General features: G+C 34.9%; 2 protein-coding genes across 2 annotated transcripts in view; both read left to right on the forward strand.

Moving 5' to 3' along the window:
* CBG18504 overlaps positions 1-2,641 on the forward strand; it is a gene marked incomplete at both ends in the record, with an annotated part of 4,247 nt that extends 1,606 nt beyond the window's left edge. Inside the window, 3 exons of the mRNA XM_002634594.1 lie at positions 1,015-1,532; positions 1,574-1,767; positions 2,429-2,641. Coding sequence (XP_002634640.1) covers positions 1,015-1,532; positions 1,574-1,767; positions 2,429-2,641 — 925 coding nt within the window. The remainder of the gene's footprint in view (positions 1-1,014; positions 1,533-1,573; positions 1,768-2,428) is intronic.
* A 9,585-nt stretch (positions 2,642-12,226) lies between these two features.
* Cbr-sru-7 lies at positions 12,227-19,425 on the forward strand (the record flags this gene model as incomplete). The annotated part of the gene is made up of 5 exons (XM_045236155.1): positions 12,227-12,448; positions 15,401-15,610; positions 15,665-15,823; positions 18,756-18,971; positions 19,330-19,425. 5 exons carry the CDS (start codon positions 12,227-12,229, stop codon positions 19,423-19,425), a joined length of 903 nt encoding a protein of 300 aa, XP_045096495.1.
* Between the last annotated feature and the right edge of the window lie 871 nt (positions 19,426-20,296).

The following is a 20,296-nucleotide window of genomic DNA, read 5'->3' on the forward strand; positions in this document are numbered from 1 at the left end:
TCGGTTTTTTCAAGAGTTTTCTAGGTTTTTGTCAATTTTTCTTCCAGATACATCGGAAAATTTGAAAAAACAGTGAAAACAAGCGAAAAAATTTTAAAAGTTTGATTTCGCGCGCTTTTACTCACTGGGTGCCCTAGAAAAAACCTCGTCCCTAAGGGCTTTCAGCGTATTTTTCGATGCGTTTTTCTCGATGAAGGAATTTTTTTTGAATTTTCACGGCATCGCGGTTGGGAACCTGAAAAACGCGCACTTCGTCGCACACAAAAGTTGGACGCGTGCCAGATTCGAAAATTTCAAAACATGTTTTGAAAAAAACGTAAATGTTAAGCGTTGCTGAGTCGCTACTCACCGAAAAGCCGCGACGCGACCGCGCAACGCGTCCAAAATTGGCGCGCTATCCAGTTTTTAAATCTAGGTTCCCTTCCGCGAGGCCGTGAATTTTTTTTTCTTTTTAAGCCAATCTACATGCATTTCTGCACATTTTGATGCAATAAAAAATTTCACCGTACACCACCTTTAATAGTTAAAACCACCAAGTAGCAAAATTTCTAAAATTACTGTTTCAAAATAATAGTTTTAGAATTTCAGTGGTTAGGAAAGATTAATCCGAAATGACCATTCAGAGATTCAAATATTTTATTGAAAGTTGAACTTGGCAGTCGGAGAATAGAGAAGGTAAAAATATTTGAATCTGTACCCTTGGATTAATTTTCCAGAAAACCACTGAAATCTTTCAACATTTTTTTGAAGCAGTAATTCTATTTTTTAAGAAATTTTCAATTTTGAAGAACAGATAATTTTAAAATGTTTTCATCCAGATTGGTCTTCCTTCTCAGCAAGTTTTGAAACAGAACTTTTTAAATGAAAAATCTGTACAAAATGTAGGGTTTTGATGATAACTGAATATATGGGCAAGAAATACAGTTAAAATAGGGAACATGAAATCCGTTCACCGTAATACCTGAATTAGAATCGCCTGTAAGGAACCAATAACTAATTTCCCACATTTTCCAGACAAATTCTTCGCAAAACCAGTGCCACAGTCCGTGATTTGATCGATCGCCGCCTTCCGAACGGTTCCGTCTACGCAGTTTCCATTAAAAGTTGTACGAATTCTATTTTCATTGAAATCAAGTCTGGAAATCCAAGTTCCCCATCTTCTGGTCAACTTTATCCGCGAGGAAATCGAATTAAAATAGAATATCAGTTTCATAAAAAAGGATGTATGGTAATTTTGGAAAGAAGAGGAGGACGAAAATCACAACGATTTGTGAAGGATGAATCGTTTGTGACCGTATTCTGGAAGGATTTCGAGTCTTTGTTGGATATAAACAATGGGAAAGTTCTGGAAGATTTCAAGGTCAATTTTGAAATGATCGAATGGGGAAAGACGCCAAAAAAGAATTACTTCAAATTCATTGCTCAGCTTGAAGAAGTCATCAAGAAACGTGGTTATTTAAGGACCAGGAATATATCAATGAGGATCTTCATGGTGCATGAATGCCGTTCAATTCTCGCTCTAATGGATCCAAGTTATTTGAGGGAATTCATTTCTGCTCTATTGAGGTTCCAGGGACATCCAAGTTGATTGAATACTCAAGAATGTTCGATTCGTTCGTTGTGGAGGAGCTGGAGCAGTGGAAAAACGCAAGAATGATTCAATCTGAGAATTTTGAATTTTTTTGGGAAAGAGGTCTTTTTCATTTCGAAAAGGTCAAAGTACGTATGGATTACGTTTCTGGTCATAATGTTGATGGAATTGTTCAGGTTAGTTTTTTTTTGGTTTTTTTGAAAATGTTTTCCGGTTAACCATTTGCTTGTTCCATCAATGATTATTTCAAGTTAATTGTTTCAAGGAAATTCAGAAACATTATAGATTCTTAGAAAAAAAACATGAAAACTTTACCAGCCTGTTTGCTGCGCCCCCGGCGCTTCCCACAACTGACTGGTGCGCGCTCGGCGCGATTCAACTTATTTATTTTACTGTTCGCCTCTCCGCTCCTCACTTTTTTATTTCTCTTTTTCAAAAGGTCACATCACATAAAGCAATTATTTGGCAAACTTTTTGAGATAGAAACATTTGAAAATTACTGTTTTATTGAAATTTGAAAAATTTCTGTTTACTGAAAACTCAAAGTAAATCCTGAGTTTGATTTTTTTTTCTGATCCTTTAGGAGATTTAGTAGAAATCATATATGTAGTAATACTGTGATTCTAAATTGAATAAATTTGTCATATCTAGATGTGAAATGTCTCGGGTGCTATTTTGTATTACCTAAAATTCCATTTCTCTGATTTCCAGGAGTTCTTCACATCGACAATTCCAACCAAACACTTTACAATTGTCGGATATGGATTTGAAAGTTTTACGTGAGAACGCTACTTAGAAATGTATGAATCTTCCAATGAGAGAAAAATTTTTCTTCAGTCAAATCTCTCTGAAAATATAGTTGAAGTGTTTTTCTCGCCAAATTCATTCCAAGTTAAGCTAGTAAAGAACTCGGATGTACCACCAGGATTAATTAAAGATTGGATTCCACGGGACCAACGAGAAGAGATTATTGATGATTTCGATGACAGTGATACCGAATCGGATGATGATTCTGATTCCGATGATGATGACGATGATGAGCATTTGTAACTTTTTTCAGTTTTTTTCTCGATCAATCTTCCCTCTCACCCGCAAACTTCTTATATTCTTTTTTTTTAACTTGCATGACTTTAATAAAGCATAAGAATATAAAAAAGAATTAATCTACAGTACCACTCTTCCGGGTGGTACTGTATTTGTTTAATTTTGATTTACTAGTTTAAAATAGACAACTTTGACGTCCTAAAAAACCTTCCAGATTGTTTCCATTTGTCTGAAAACTTCAGCAAATTCAGCACAAAACTTTCAGCACAAAAATAGAGCTTTAATTTCTTAGTTGACATCTTTTTTGAAAAAAAATTCATCTGACTGAGATATACGGTTTGAAAACCAACCAAGTCCACAAGCAGTGCTCACTATCAGTTCAGAGCTGTAAAGTAGCAAAAATTACTGTTACAAAAAATGGTTTATAATTTTAGTGGTTATGAAAAGTTAATCCATATAGGAAATTTGGACAATTTTAGCCGGTTATCTCCTTTGGATGAGTTTGTACAAAAAAGTTGTCTATAACAAGGAGCTTTTTTGTTGAGTATACATACTCTGAAGTTCTCAGACACATCGCATAGTTCCTTTTTTGTGGCAAGATTTAAATCTTATCCAATGAAAAAGACAACATATTGAAACTTGCCGACAACTTTTGAAACAGTAATTTTTGAAACATATCACTGAACATGCTATCCATCTCCTATCTTTTTCACAATACAGAAAAAAAATTTGAGCATAACAACAATCAAAAAAGTTAATTACTCTTAAAAAAGTAAAATTCCTGTTTATCAACTTTTACATTACAGTATCACGAAACTGCAAAATCTTCTAGAAAAATTTGAAAATGTTTATTGATTCTTAGCTTACAATTAGCGTTTTTGAAAAGCACTGGAAACATATGGAATTCCAATGAAACAGTGAAAATTTTCTAATTTTTCCTGTTTCAAAAAGACTTTTCAAAAATACATTTTTTAATGTGATTGGTTGCTATTCATCACTATAAACCATAAAACAAAACAATACAGTAATCCGGAAGATATACAGTACAATTATTATACAATTATTGCATAGTTTTCACATACATCCCCAAGCCATACGTCGAAAATTACAACCATTATACCGTAAACACTCTAATAGAACGTCACCCGAATCGTCAAATTTGAGCCTATATAACTCACTTTTTTTGAGAGATATCAAAAGTTGTCAACTAATAAAATGTTTATCATGATATCAGCAACATTTCATTAGTTCACCACTTTTTGATATCTCTCACAGAAAATTAGATACATGGGCTCAAATTTGATGAATTGTGTGGCGTGTGTGGCAAATTGTGTCTGCAATTGTTTAGAAACCAGTCGGTTTACGCCCCTTCGGGGCTAAACCTTCTGGCCTCCTGTTACAGTACCCGTAATCTTATAAAAATATTTCGTTACTTTTGTTCAGGGTCTATGGAAATTCAGAAATTCAGAGCTTCAGAAATTCCTAACTCTGTAACTCAGAATTGAAATATTTTAGGATTCCGCAAATTAAAATACTCAGAATTTTTTTTAGAGATGAGTGAATACGAATGTTCAAAAGTTCAGAAACTTTGATCCAGAAAAGTGTTTAAAATTTTATGGGAACTTCTGCAATTTAGACTTTGAATAGAGAAATAGGAGTACGCCCCTCCGAAGCTACATCCCCATTGTCGAAAATTCCCGTATGATCTACTTCAGTGAACTTTGATAAGAAATATTACGAAAAAAATCGAAATGGGCCGAAGGGCTTTGAACAGTGCTTCAGAGTCAAATAGCTAAAAACGCTAAAGAAGAGAGCCTACATAAATCTGTAAAAATTGAGAAACTCTGAAAGTTGGAAATTGGAAAAATAAGAAATTCTCGATTTTTTCATAATACTCGTGAGTCTTAAATTAGTCTCAGAGTCTTAAATTTTTAAGCTTCCGTGTCTTCGAATTCCCTCGCATTCGAAAATTAGTGTGTTTTTTTAAAATTTTCTGCATATCTAGAATTCTAAAATTTGAGCACTTGAAAAAGTTGCAGTTCCGATATTTGGATTCAAAACTTCAGCTGTTCAAAAGCTTGAAATTCTTAAACTGTAGTTCTCTGATTTTAAGAGTTCTTTAACTCCCAATTTGAGTTTCTGAATCTTCGAAGATCGATTTACTGAACTTCGGATATTTCGAATTTTGAAAATTCTGGATTAGAGAAAAAATTTTACAAATTGATATTCACTAATTCTTTAGTAGTTCAGATATTGAAAATTTCGTAGTTTATCGAATTTTAACATTTGGAATGAAGACTACAAATGTGGAAATTCGGGGATTCGAAAGTAGATATAACTTTTTCATATTTTCGCGGCCTAAGGCTTTGTGTCAAGTTATATGTATGATCTTCTGCTCAAGGAGTTCCTGGCATTTGGAAATGCCATTGAAGAAGCATGAAATACACTAATTTAGCTACCATATTGTAACCTGAAATTTGTTGGTGACACAAAAAAAACACTGAAAAATCCGACTAAATCCTCATTCGACTTGGAAAAAATTAAACTGGGAAACTAAAATTGCATTGCTAAAATTTCATCCAAAACGATTAAAACATAATCAGACATTTTCATATTCCTTTCCGAACTCTCTACAAAAAACCAAAAAAAGTTACCGCCTGTCGGACTCGAGCCCGCATAGCGCGGGCAAAAGCATAGTGCATTAACCGCTACACCACTGCCGACCACAGCAAATGGTGGTAGAAATGGCGTAAACGTGTGTGTTGAATTTCCTCCCTATTTCTCTCGCACCCTCTTCTCTCGCCCTCCCTGCCCTCCACCCTTTACTGTGGTGAAACCAAGGAACGTCTTCAGAAGACTTCAAAATCAAATTTTCGAAAAATGAAAAGATCGGGCCTGCAATTAGACACACTTCTGATCTATCTGTTGAGGTTTCAGCTCAATCGGTTAACTTTGAGTGGGTAAAACGGAACGCGACATACATACGCACATACGGAATCTGGTGAATGTTATTAGTAATGATGCTTCAAGCAAGTCTACAGTGCGCGTCATAAGTATATGCCCACCCCCTAATATGGCGGTTCCGGGCTAACCGAGAATTTTTTTAGAAAACGACTAATGCCATTCGATTCAACATAGCTGAAAACCTATAAAGTCAAAAGTATTTGCCCACCCCGACAAAAGGGGTGATTGCTGACAATGGTGGGGTCATTTGATGTTTTTCGATTCGGAATGTTTTTGGAAAGCAGATTTTTGCGGAAATGTCATTGAAGAAGATTACACAGGGTAACGGCTGCTCATGGTATATGTCTAGGATGTGCACTCATAATAATTCCGCGGGTAGCGCGTGCGCGCTATATGCGTCGTCGCTGGGCACGACTGGTCGCCGGTGGGCGCACCCATATAGCATCCATATAGCATGCACGCTTTTCCCGTGAAAACAGCAGCCCACCAACGACACTCCGCAAAAATTTTCACCGCCGATCTAGATCAATTTTTCGATCATATTGATCCTATTTCCTGCTTTCAAAGAACTTCTCACTGTTTTCACTTGTAAAAATTATGGCTAACGAAAATAAAACTTATTTTTAGTAAAGAAATAGGTAACATTTTTTACAAAATCCGGTTTTTCTTGAAATGAGGACTTTTCTGTTTTACTTCGGAATAAGCGGAATAATATATTTTTCAGGTGAAATACAGGTTGGTTGGTAAGTTTTCCGATTATTACGAAGTAAAAGTAGAAAAACAATCCGAGAAACACAAAATTATTTCGAAAACAAAATTATGCGAATTAATGCCAATTTCAAGACTTTGTTGAATTTTTTTCAAGTTTTCTATATTGCAATTTTGAAGGAAAAATTTATTATGTTATATCATCCAGATATTTTTAACTTCCTGCCATAATTTTTCTTGCTGTGAGAAAATTCTGTGAAAACTGGAAAAATGGTCACTCTGTGAAATCTGAAAGGGAAAATGAACGATATTGGAAGATCTGAACAAAATCACATCTTATTACAACTATAGTTAGATGAACTAATCCATATATGAGATATCCGTCGCCAATACGACCTGAAATTGTAGATGAAATATGGACGCGTCATGCCCGATCTCGATGGCGTGTGCGCGCATATAGCGTACTATATGCGCGCAAACGGTGTACCTATGTCGTCCATATGAGGCACCGCGCCAACGCATATATTAGGTTGGCGGGAAAGTCTTTGTCACTCTGTTTGTTTAATCACTGTTCTCGTATATGGAGGCTGTGTATGATATCGACTTTAGTGAATAACAAGGTGATAAGAACCTTCCATATAAACAAGTCCCCATCTCCTTCCNTGCTCCTCATCTGTAATTGAAACGATATGTTTGTTCCCACTGCTATTCACATCAGACATGTTTTGATTTACCTCTTCCTATCTCACACCACGATGAAGGATTCGGAAACTTTCTTGAAGAATGTGTACAACACACATGCCCCTCACTACAATACTATTCGCAATTGGTTCCATCGTTTCGAAAAAGATGACTTCTCGCTCGATGAAAAGGATCGCTCTGGGAGACCCCGTGAGTTGGATTTGGACAAGCTGAAGCACGCATTGCAATCGGATCCATTTCAATCTAGCCGTGAACTAGCTGTCACATTCGGAGTTCACCATAGCACAGTCCTTGAAGGTTTGAAGTCTCTTGGAATGAGAAAACTTTTTGGTCGATTCATACCTCATCACCTGACTCAAGCCAACCTTGACCGCCGAGTCGACGATTCGATTACTCTTCTCACTCTCCACGCGGGCGATCGATGGCTGGACCGGCTAATAACCGGAGATGAGAAGTGGGTCTTCTACGATAATCACCACAGGAAATCCCAGTGGGTTGGAGAAGGAGAGAGCCCACAGGATGTCCCCAAACCCGACCTTCATCCGAAAAAGTTATGCTCTCTGTGTGGTGGGGAGTGGACGGCCCCATCTACTGGGAACTTCTGCCCGAGGGCAAAACAATAACTGGAGACCTCTACACTACTCAACTACGAAACCTCAAGAAAGCAGTCGACCGTTCGGCCCTGAAAGACAAGAAAGTGTACTATCAACATGATAACGCTCGCCCACATGTTTCGAAACAAGTGAAGCAGGAGCTGATGGGATATGGATGGAATGTTCTCCCTCACCCCCCGTATTCTCCTGATCTTGCTCCTTCCGACTATTGGTTATTTGGCGATATGACACGTGCCTTCGAAGGAAGAAGCTTCAATTCCCGTGGAGCGGTCGAAGCGGCACTCAAACAATACTTTGCCTCACGCCCGGCTGAATTCTACCGCAATGGAATCCATAAATTGAGGGAACGTTGGAGACATGTTGTTGATAATGATGGACAATATAATTAATTATTCGGTTATTTTTTCTTTGAGAAATAAACTATTGAAAAAGTGACAAAGACTTTCCCGCCAACCTAATACCATGAGCAGCCGTTACCCTGTGTATATACTGGAAGAGTAGAACTGGATTTTCCAGAATATTCAGACAATTTCCAAAAACCACCTTGTTCCATTCCAGCGCAGTTTTCCATGTTTTAAAGTTTCAAAACACTATCAATCTTATTTGAAATGCCAAATAGAGCTCATTTAACATATCTAGAGCAAGGAAAACTCAACATCCTGCCACCACTAGAATCGTCTCAACGCATAAAGGCCTGCAGAATCAGACGCTCCCCTGGTTGCGTTGGGAATAACCTGAAAAACTCGGTAGCATGCGAAAACAGGGGCAGATAGCGATTTTCTAGGAAAGTTTGAGAGTTTATGAAGTTTACTATTTACTTATACCAATCATTCCGGGCCTCCCCATCGGTTCTCAAAAACGCTAATTGTAAGCTAAGAACCAATAAACATTTTCAAAATTTTCTAGAAGACTTTGCAGTTTCGTGATACTGTAATGTAAAAGTGAATAAATAGGAATTTTACTATTTTAAGAGTAATGAACTTTTTTGATCGCAGTTATGCTCTAATTTATTTTCCAGATCACTAATTATTTTCGAAGAATTCGGCTGAAAAAAAAATCAAATTTCAGCTGAAAAAATAGCAAACAAGTATTCAATCAATTGAAAAATGCTAAATCTTCATTGTTATTCAGAATTTCTTTTTAAAATATAAGATTTTAGAAAGTTGGAATTCTAGAAGAAAAAAAAGAAATTCTAAAAAATATCATAACAGTGAAGCATTTGCAGTTTCCCATTGATTGAATACTTGCTTGCTATTTTTCAGCTGAAATTTGATTTTTTCAGCCGAATTCTTCGAAAATTCAATTTCTGACATTAAAATATACTTGTTTCAAAACCGAAGAATTTGGAATTCTGATTTTCTGACGTTATCAGAGGCTGCGAAATGTCTGGCTGCGAAATGTCTGGCTGCGAAATGTCCGGCTGCGAAATGTCCGGCTGCGAAATGTCCGGCTGCGAAATGTCTGCGGCTGCGAAATGTCCGACTGCGAAATGTCGGCTGCGAAATGTCCGACTGCGAAATGTCCGGCTGCGAAATGTCCGCTGCGAAATGTCTGCGGCTGCGAAATGTCCGGTTGCGAAATGTCCGGGAGCCAAATCTACAAATTAAATTGTTTTATTGTATTTTTAAATTTCATGCTTTTAATAAGAATTCAAAGTGATTCATAGAATAATTTTTGGTGACAGTATCTTTTTTCAAATTTTCATGAAACAGAACAATTTTTGATCTCAAAACACACCTTTTGAACCAGACAATTAATCTCAATCAATCATCGAAAATCTAATTTTTCAGATAATTTTTCAGACAATTATAAAAAATCTAAAGAACATATTATTATGATAAAGACAAGGAAGTTTTTTTCTTATTAAAAATACACCTGTTTTTCCGTTAACGATAGTTTTTTTGTCTTTTTTGATGTAAAACGTTTGTGTTTTGTGGTTTTAGAACATTTGAATTTCTGTTTCAAAATAATTCAAATTTTTGAAAAAATGTGTGACTCACTGTTTTTCTGTTTCTCAAAAATTTTGAATGGTCTTGCAATATCCGTTTGTACTGTACCTCTGTGTTGAAATTCACATAAAACAACTTTTTGGGACTACAGTAATCTGGAATACTGTGGAAAACCGTCATTTTCATGAATCGACTGCGACCGCGTAGCTCAACTGGTAGTGACGCGGCATCTCTAATATTCTGCCCACAAGTTCAATTCCTCGAGATACGCCTTCCAGCTATACACTATAGTAAACAAATTTTTTTTCTCTCAAACCTAATTATCTTACCTTTAACCTGAACCTTGGACTCACCCGAAAGATCAACTTCCAATACTTCAATCTTTCTTCTGACGCAAAATCCAATAAAACCTTTCTACCCTTGACTAACTCCTTCTTCCTTCTCTTATCCAGGAAATAATTAAATCGACCTATTCAATTCCAGGAAAATATACTGGAATCAGGAGGTGTAAGTATTTTGTCATTCTTTTTTCCTGGAGCCTTGTTTTGCCTATAACAAGGTTTCTAGATTTTTCTCTTGTAAATGTTTTGGACATTTATTTTTAGACATTGGTATTTGGTGCTGAATCAAGAGCTAGAATGTTTGACTTTCCCTTTTTCAGCTACAGCTCATTGGAGTTTTTGAGCTTTTGAGCTCAACAAAAGTTCCGAAGTGAAAACCATCCAGAATCAGAGGGTTTTCATATGGAAATTATAATAATTGTTTAAAGGAGGCCAGACACGAAAGTCTACGGAGTTTTCTTGGAGCGAGATCATGTATTCTGACGGAAAATCGCGCGATTGCGACCCAATGCGCGCTACTTGACGATCATTTATTTTTTTTAGAATACACTAGATTTCTTCACTGTTTGGCAATTATTCCCTACTTTTTCTTTTTATTCGGTTATTCTTTGATGTCGCCGCATGAAAACAGAAAGAAAAACGAAAACTAACTGATGGGAATCGAACCCGCGATGCGCGACTGATAGCCAAGCGCGCCCCCCACTACACCACAAGACGCTTGTCGTCTGCTGCCGCAAAAACGATTACGAAACGAGGAGTTGGCTCCGCTTCGAAGAACGACCGCGTTCTTGCTTGTACAGTAACAAGGAGTTATGGTTTGGTGTCCATTGTTATTTTCTGACTGTACTATGTCATATATCAAAAAACTATAATTTTGAAAATTTTCATGTCTGGCCTCCTTTAAAAACCTAGAAACAGCAAAACATTTTGAATTAACAAACTGGCTCTAATACTTTGTTCCAAAATATTACTGAAATAATTCCAGTTTATTGGTGACCATGTACTTCTTGTCAAATTTGATATTCCAGTGAAACATAAATTTCTGGCATGGAATGACTCCCAAGTGTTACCCTCGAAAAAAATCGAGGCCTATATGGTTGGATAGAGCGTTTTTCTATGTTATTGAATATGTTTAAAAAATAGTTTGGTCGTTTCTATCAAGTTTAACTATAGATGTGCCCTGTCACATGTCAAAATTTTGCTTTTTTCAAGGTGATGATTTTAAGAAATGGTACGGCATTTGAAAAATTGACTTTGTATGTCGCAGGATTCTATTTCAAACACTCTAGGCTAACGATACGCAAGTAAAAATCACAAAAACAAGTATGCCCCTCATCATACAGGCCGCCGAGGACAACGAATTCAAAGAAGCCAAGTACCAAAAATCGATATTTTTCGGCATAACTTGTGTGAGCATGATTTCCCCCGGGGTATTGATATGTTTCTATAGTAAATCAAATGTGCTGAATTTGATGGTCATAATGAAAAAAAAAGTTAACCTAGGATTTTTGAGATATTGAAAAATTTTTTGATTTTTTCAAAAAATCAATAATCCAATCAACAGGAAAACAAATTTAAATTTTAGTTCTTAAATGTTCAATTAATTGTCTATCTACTGTTTTTTAAATTTCAACAAACGGACATAAACTGACAAAGTTATGATTTTTTGAAAATTTAGGCATTTTTTGGTACTTTTTGGACCATAACTCCCAAAAAAAAATTTTTTCCCAACTATTCCGTTTGGAATCTAAAATAACTTTTTATGCTCTATCCAACCATATAGGTCTCGATTTTTTTCGAGGGTAACACTTGGGAGTCATTCCATGTGGGACTTTTTTCTGCTATTTCTTATGGTTTGGCTTAGAAAACCCTGCAAGGAGTCCAATTTGCGGGCAAATTGTTTGGGACACCGGGCCGCTACCAGCTGAGCTACGTGGTCGCAAACGCTGACTAATCACTTTAAGCTCAATTATCTCGGTTACTGTAAGAGATATCAAAAATTTGTCAACTGACAAAATGTTTATCATATTATCGCAAGTATTTTATCAGTTGAAAAATTTTTGACAACTCTTATAGGAACCGAGATAATTGAGCTCAAAGTAACAACTACCGTATAACCTATAACCCTTCCTTTAAAAGGTATCAATAATCTATAAACTGATAAAATATTGGTGATATTATGATAAACATTTTATCAATTGACAGATTTTCATTTCTTTTACAGAAACCGAGAAAATCTTGAAATTGGATTTTGTCTTTGTTTCAGTTTTCTTCTTTATTCCCTCTAAAATCCTGATTTTCAGCTCTCCAAAAATGTCCAAAAAGTCAATATTTGGAAACCAAACATATATGGACTTGGAATTCAAATTCAACACATTTCCTGTCTATTTTGCACTGCTTCCACTTTCATATGTGCTTCCGACGGTTTTCATTGTGAATTACACAATTTTTGTATATTTGAAACATTGGTGGAGGAAGAAAGTAGCAATCGTGAATTCGCAGATTTTTCTTGTGGTATCCATGGCGCATACTGTGGTGAGTAAGGGGGAGAATTGAAGTGGAGTTTTTGAAAAAAAAAGGTGAAATAAGAAATTTTAGTTAAGAAAAACATACTAGAAATTTTGCCTTTTTGTATTAGAGTTCGGCAATCAATCGCATTTCATGTACAATCTTTTGAAATAAAGTCATGCCCTTTCGGCCTGTTTTAGTACTGAAAATGTAAAAAACAGGTGTCGTTCAGGAATCGACGAATAGCTGAAAAACTAGGAATATTCGAAAATTCTGTGAATGGGAAGTTTCCAATCAAGTTTGTTTAACACCCTCCAAAATTTTGAAAATGATCGAAAACCTGACAGCCGAGCTTCAGACTCTTGAAAATGGTCAAAAGTCAACTGAAAAATACGTTTTTGTATCTCTTATTGACCGGTACTTCACATGCTACTGTTTCTTTTTTCATGTCTTACAATCTATCTCCAAAATCGATACTATTGACTCAAATGATGGATTTTGATATTTTTTGAAACAGCAATTTTCAGGAGAAAAACCCCCATGAAAACTTAGTTTTTCCAAATGAATAATGTAGCTTTTTATTTTAGCTAATTTTGAAACTGGTAAAATGTATTAGGCCCGTTCTATACCTAGTTAAAATACGTTTAGTAGAGAAAACAATTGTCATTCCGAAATTGGCACATACCTGAAAACTAGCACATTTCAAAAAATACTGAAAACGCAAAGTTTTCAATCTAGGTCTGTTTTACACCCTCCAAAATTTTGAACGTGATCGGAAGCCTGATAGCCGAGCTTCAGATAGCCGAGCCCTGTCATAGTTTCTTTCATGATTAATTTTTTTTTATCAATTGAGTTCTAAAAGAAACTATGGCAGTGTCCGCAGTGTCTAATATCCTTCAGAATGAACAGAAAATTGGCAATATTTATTGTAGAGAAATAAGAAACAGAATGCCCTCGGTGACATCTACCGGGTTTATATACAACGGATTATTACCATATCAAAGGATAAAAACCACAAAATATAAAAGAAAATAGGCAAGTAATTCGGAGGGTACAAAAATTTTGGGGTCATTGGAGTACAAAGCAATTCAGGGGTACAAAATCCTCAATTCGGGGGTACAAGAAACAAGAAAAAGGCTTAGTTTGTACCCCCCCCCCCCCCGATTTGTCGATTTTGCACCCCTAAATCACTTTGTACCCCCTTGTACCCCCCCCCCCCCCCCCGAATTATTTGCCAAGAAAATACATAAAAATGGAAAGGAAAGAAATAGAAGGAACATTAAACGGACATTAAAAAAGCCAGAAATACCACTGAGTTCAGAATTGTGACACTTTAAAACCACTTATCTCCTTTGGATGAATTTGTACAAAAAAGTTGTCAACTACTAAATTAAAACTCTAGTTTTTTTTAGAATACTCTGAAATTTTCAGACAATTCTATCTTTTCTAGACTACTTTTGCCCGTCTTCAATTTGACTATTTAACACTGGAAAAATGAAAGTGGCTGAAAAACAACAAATCAGAGTTTTGATATGGAAATATATATTTTTAAACAGCAAAATTTATGACAAAAAATTAACAGTTTCAAAAAAATTAGATTTTCACTTTTTTCAATATTTCTGCAATTCTTGTTGAAAGGAACAAATTCTGCGATCTTTACTATTAACAATCACCAAATTCTGTGTGTGAGTGTGTCCGTTTGTTCCCGTTTCACCGAGCCAAAACTTTTTTAGATTTTCCGAGATTTTGGGCAACTCTTCTTGTTCTATAAGTAAATTAAGTTACCTTCATATTAGAAACATGGGAAATTTGATATGTGATTGCTTTTTGCAAAAGGACCACCTTTAACCAACTGGAATTGTTGGACCCCTAACACCGGAACAAAGACGAAACTCAAAAATCGAAGACAAAGGAATTGTAAAACAATCCATTACACAACTTTTGGTTTATTGATCATTTTGATTGGTTAGATCCTCGCAAAGTTATGCAGGGTACAAATTTCAGTACAATATTCCCAAAAACCCCGATTTTTGACACATTTTCAAGATTTTCAAAAAAATGAGGACCTAAATCGAAAATCGAAGACGGAGCATATGTAGCAAATGTCTCTGCGGTATCGATGACGTTTTTATTTTTCTGATTGCGTAAAAACCTGATAGACTTATGTACGGTTGAATGAAACCGGTTTTGATCAAATCGGCGTTCATTGATTCACAACTTTGCTCGAAATGCTCCAATTTTCATAAAAATTTGTGCAGGTTATAGTTGAAGTCTCCAGTAACACATCAAACAGTTTTTTTCTATAAAAATAGCTTAAATTCGTTTTTTTTTTGTGGTTTCCATGACTCTAATGATAGGCGTCTATTAGCCGAAAAAAGAGAAAAAGGGGGAGGGGCGTGAAAAATTAAATTTGGCTAGAGTGCAGAAGACGAGAGAACTTTTCCAAAAATTTTGGGAGACCGTGAAATAAATAATTTCAAAGGATATACAGCAGATTTTCAAACCAGCAAAATTCAATGTTTCAAAAAAAAATAGATTTTCTTTCTTTCAAAGAAAAAATAATGAATTGATGGAGTACCGGCCAATGAACATGTTTAGTGGAAAATTGTCTACATTGGGTGTCAAAAAAAAACACTTAGTATTTGCTCATTTTGTCCGAAAATTTCAGAAAATATAAATCAAATTTTGAATTATATTTTTCTAGTTCACAACAGATACATCAGATTATTCAACCATTTTGAAAAATTCCTGAAAATAGAATTTTCGGAAAATCACTGCTTCAAAATAATTAGATTCTCATGCTTTCTGAAATTCTGCAATTCTTGTTGAAACGGATTTTGAAAAATTACGGTAAAACCAGTAGTTAAATAAAAGAAATTAAAGGTCCTTTAATTGAAGTGCTCTCTTATAATTAGACTTCACACAAAAAATAGAAGGGCCCTTCTAATACAGTTTAAAACCTTCCAAAAAATGTTCTAGAATCTCCTATCCTTCTTCTTCGACTACCTCTCCAACCGTTTCCCAGCGACTGGAATGATGACGTCATGGTGTGCCAGTAACAACCACCCAATATTGCTCATCTTTATTCTAACCTCTCATTTTTATTTGGATTATCTAGCAATGGGTTTTCCATTCTTCATGTCGGTCCTTAGACTGATTTTTATGGTTTACCCCAATACTCATAAACAGGTAAATATACTTTTTTTTAAATTTTAAATCTAAATTTCAATTAAATTGATTCAGGTCATCAACAAATTACTGAGAATTGCCTTACCTTGCATTGCAATTTATCCGATTTTCAATACATTTTTCATGTTTCCAGCGACTGGAGAATGTCGCCAATTGTATCCACCTTATGAATTTGGCGCCATTTTTATACATTATTATGGGGAAATCGCGGGGGTAAGGCATGAAAATTGTTTCAGCCAGTTTAAAGGCGCATATCTTCAAAAGTAGTAAAGATATCCACATTTTGTTAGTTGACCAGTTTTTGATAGCTTTTTTTCTGTTTCCGAAAGTTACAATTTTCGAAATATCAATTTTTTTTCTGTTTCGATAGATTTTTTAAAGCGAAATCAAGAGATTTGTAGACAGTGAGAAAAATGTATCTTTTTCTGTTTCAAAATTTTTAAAGGTGGGGGGACATGAGAAAAATAATGTTCTCGAAATTTCGTTTAAATATGCCCCTCGAGGAGTTGAACGTGTGGGGCGAGGATTGAGGGTGCGGCGCCGCTACCGACTGAGCTACACGGGCAAAGAGAAAGCGGTCGCCCGATTGCATACATAAAGGCGAGGACGACAGCTGTACGCAGAGTAACATTAAGCGTTGTACACCGTCACGGTAGAATGCATACTCTGGCCCCAAAAATCCCCCGTAAAATCTCCTGTCCCCCCACCTTTAAGGTGCGACCAAACATGTTTTGAATGTTAGTGATACCTTACATAATTTTTGAAACAGAAAACGTTTATTTCCCAATTTTAGGCTACAGTAAACCTGTATGAGGGCTCTTAGAGGGGATTTTATGTTCAACGAGTCCTTCTAATAGAGGTTTCACGGTGTTCACTGTTTTCTTATCAGCAATTACAATACAATACCCGCTAGACTTTTATTGATTTTTTCAATTTTCAGTGGAAAATAGTCAATTTTGAAGTCCTAGAAAATTTTCCCAAAATTTTTCAAATTGGAAAAAAATAAATTATTTGGTTGAAAATTTTAAATTGTGCTATTAAACAAAAATAGAGCTTCAATTTTGTAATTGAAAACTTTTACGTACAAATTCATCTGAATAAGATGAGGGGTTTCAAAGTGGCATGAGCATGAATTCTGTCATATTTCTCGAAAAGTGGTTTATCTAATTTGGATGCATTTTCACAAAAAAGTTGTTAACTATAAAATTGAATCTCTATTCTTGTTTAGTACGCTTTGAAGCTTTTAGACAAATCGAAACATTTTGGATGACTTTTTTGGCACTTCAAAATTTCCACACAAGAAAATCAACATTTCAAAATATCTTCTCTGTTTCAACAGTTTTTTAAAGACAAATTGAGAAGATTGTAGATACCGTAAAACCTGCATTAGAAGGGTCGGCCCTTCTATTTTTCGTGAGGTCCCTAGGAGGGCACTTCAATTAGAGGGGCCCTTCTAATACAGGTTTTACGGTAGTTCAGCACGGGTTTGTTGGGAACTTTTTAATTTTCTAGAAAAGGAAAATAAAGGATTTAAAATTGTGAAGAAATTTGTAGAAACTTGATAGGAAATGCATTATTCTGAAATTGTCCTACTGTAATGTCAAAAAACTTTTTTTTCTGTTTCAAAGTTTTTTGTACTAGAACCCATATTGGTAAAATCAATTTGTATGTATTATAATTTTTATGTTGACTCAAACTATTTTTGAAACAGAAAATATTAATTTTACTCGATTTCGAGTTACAGTAGTACCTGAGGGCCCTTCTATCAGAAGGGTTTTTATGTTAAAGGAACCCTTCTAATGCAGGTTTTACGACTTTTTTTCTTATTCAGGACTTACAGTACAGTATCCACTTGAATTTCATTCACTCAATTTTTGTGGAAAATAGGCAATTTTAAAGTCCTAAAAAACCCTTCCAAAACTTGTCGATTCGCCTGAAAATTTTAGAGTGTACTTAACAAAAATAGAGATTTCAAAGTATAAAAAACTTTTGAAGACAAGTGAATTTCAGATTATGCACCATGTAAAGTTTCAGTTTACTAGTTTTTCTATTTTTGAAGATTTTAAATTTGCACATATTTAGAGCTCTTAAAACTTCACATTTTCCTGTTTGAATTATTCGAAAATGTAAATTTGAAGTAAGTCAAAGTATCGGCCTGAAATGTTTTAATTTTACCTATTTTCAGCTGAAAATTGGCGAATTTGAAGTCCAAAAAAAGCAAAAATTTCAAAATTTTAAGGAGATTGGCAGAAATTTCAGAAAAAAAAATCAGCTTCCTAAAATTCGAAAGAACATCGACCAAAATTTCTAATGTGATATCAAAAACATGTTTTTTTCTGTTTCAAATTTTTTGTTGTAATAGAACCAATTTTGTCATATCAATTCTCCTATCTTCTTACTTTAGGATGACTTACACTGTTTTTCAAACATTTTTGCTGTTTTTTTTTAATTTTTGTACCGTTCAAAAACTTACTAATTCGCTGATTTTTTATCGAAAATAATCAACTTTGAAGTCCTAAAATGCAATCCAGAATTTTTCAATTTGTCTGAAAATTTCAGAGTATACTAAACGAAAAAAGCTTTAATTTTGTAATTGTCCAAAGTGGCATGAGCATGAATTCTGTCATATTTCTCGAAAAGCGATTTATCTTATTTGCACAAAATAGCTGTCAACTACAAACTGTTAGCTCTATTTTTGTTCAGTGTACTCAAAAATTTTCAAAGCAAAAAAGTTCTGAATTCTGAAAAATTTTTCGCTGATTCGAAATTTAAAGAATTTTTGAAGGTAATTTAATTTCAGATTTCAGATTCACCAGCGTCTTGTAAGATTAAGTTAATTTTCGTCTTTTTTTGAGGGCTCCAAATTTCTCTATTTTCATCTGGAAATGTGGAATTAAGATTTTTTGTCCGATACTGTGAGAAGAAACTGAAAATGGGTAGAATTTTTAAAAACTTTTGGGTGGAACTGTAGTTAGTAATTACCACTTTGTTAAACGATTTAAAAACCTAAAACTGATTAGCTAAATTTTATATGAAATTTTAAAAAAATTCTCCGTTTTAATTTCAACTATTCTAGTGCTTTCATAGGTTAGCTTTAATTTTTCTTTTTATTACAATTCTTTGAAGTTTGACTCATTTTTTCCAGCTGAGCAATTCCCCATTCCTCCTCGCCAATATTGCATTTTGGATGGGTTCTACAATCAGTATAAATCTAATGGTTATATTCCTAGTGGCCCAAGCAAGAAACCGTGGATCACATCATGTTCAGTATAAAAGTCGGAAGAGTCGAAGAGCCGAGTTATCAGTTACTTTGACAACTTTTGCAATGATTTTGTCGTTTTTGATGAGGGGAATTTGTTTGGTAAGTTGAGGGTAATTATCTCGGTTACTGTAAGAGGTATCGGAATTTTCTCAATTGTTAAAATGTTGGTGATAATATAAGAGACATTTTATCAGTTCACAAATTTTTGAGATCTCTCATAGGAGCCGAGATGATTGAGAAATAAAAAGCAATGCCTGTATTAGAAAGAGCCCTAACTTTGAGCTCAATTATCTCGGTTGCTAAAAGAGTTATCAAAAATGTGTAAACTAAGAAAACGTAACTGATTGTCATAAACATTTTATCAGTTGACAGATTTTTGGTAACTTTAATAGGAGCCAGATAATGAGCTCGAACTAATTTTCCTTAAAATTANGATATTTCNTCATATATTTTCCAGATCTATTCTAACATTCCATCACTTCCAGTTGCTGGCCATCATCCGTCCACTGGTTCAGACGCAGAAGTCGTCGTTCTCCATGGGTCTTCTATTTAACGCATCCGGCGTTTCGACGAAACAAGAGACAATCAACGATTACTGTAGGATACTCAATTAGTNTAGGGTCCGGAGGACGGAAGTGATTTTGTTATCATCATCATTCTTATAATAGATAAATGAAGTTACGTCTCTTTGTTACTTTGTCCGCACATTTGTCAAAGCTTTAAAATTGAATATAACGTTCGATGGCGCCGAAGTCGCACCATCCAGATGTATGAAGCGCCGGAGGCACAGCAATCAGGCTGGTTTTGAATAAAATTTATAACTTCTGTTTCAATTTTTTTCTTAAATCTGAAAACATTCAGATTTTTTGGATTTTCGAATTTTCCTGATCTTTTGAAAAATTTTGGACTTCTGGAATGTCCCGGATTTATTTACAGCTTTATTTAGATCTTTTGAATTTTCGAATTACCGTAAACAGTCTAATGTAACGCCACCCGAATTGTCAAATTTGAGCCCATGCATCTCATTTTCTGTGAGAGATATCAAAAAGCGATCAACTGATAAAATGTTGCTGATATCATGACAAACATTTTATTGACAACTTTTTGATATTTTTCAAAAGAGGCGAGATATACCCAAAGCGGACGGTCCGGGATGGCGTTCTATTAGAGTGTTTACGGGAATTGGATTTCCGAGTTTTTCACTTTTTGTGGTTTTTTCAAATTTTTTGAGCTAGGGAAGTCCCGAAAAAATACGGAAATGTTGAATATTTTTTGGGTTACTGTAGTTTTCGTACCAGCAAAAAAAAATTAAAAATTTCGCCGTTTCAAAATTTTTAAATGTTTCTAGAACAATTTACAAAACTTTGTTTCGATATCAAAATAGGATTTTTTTTAAACTTTTTTTTCAAATTTGCAAGAGATAA

Source organism: Caenorhabditis briggsae, assembly GCF_000004555.2.
Source record: "Caenorhabditis briggsae complete genome, chrIV, whole genome shotgun sequence".
In the NCBI taxonomy this organism is placed as follows: Eukaryota; Metazoa; Nematoda; class Chromadorea; order Rhabditida; family Rhabditidae; genus Caenorhabditis; species Caenorhabditis briggsae.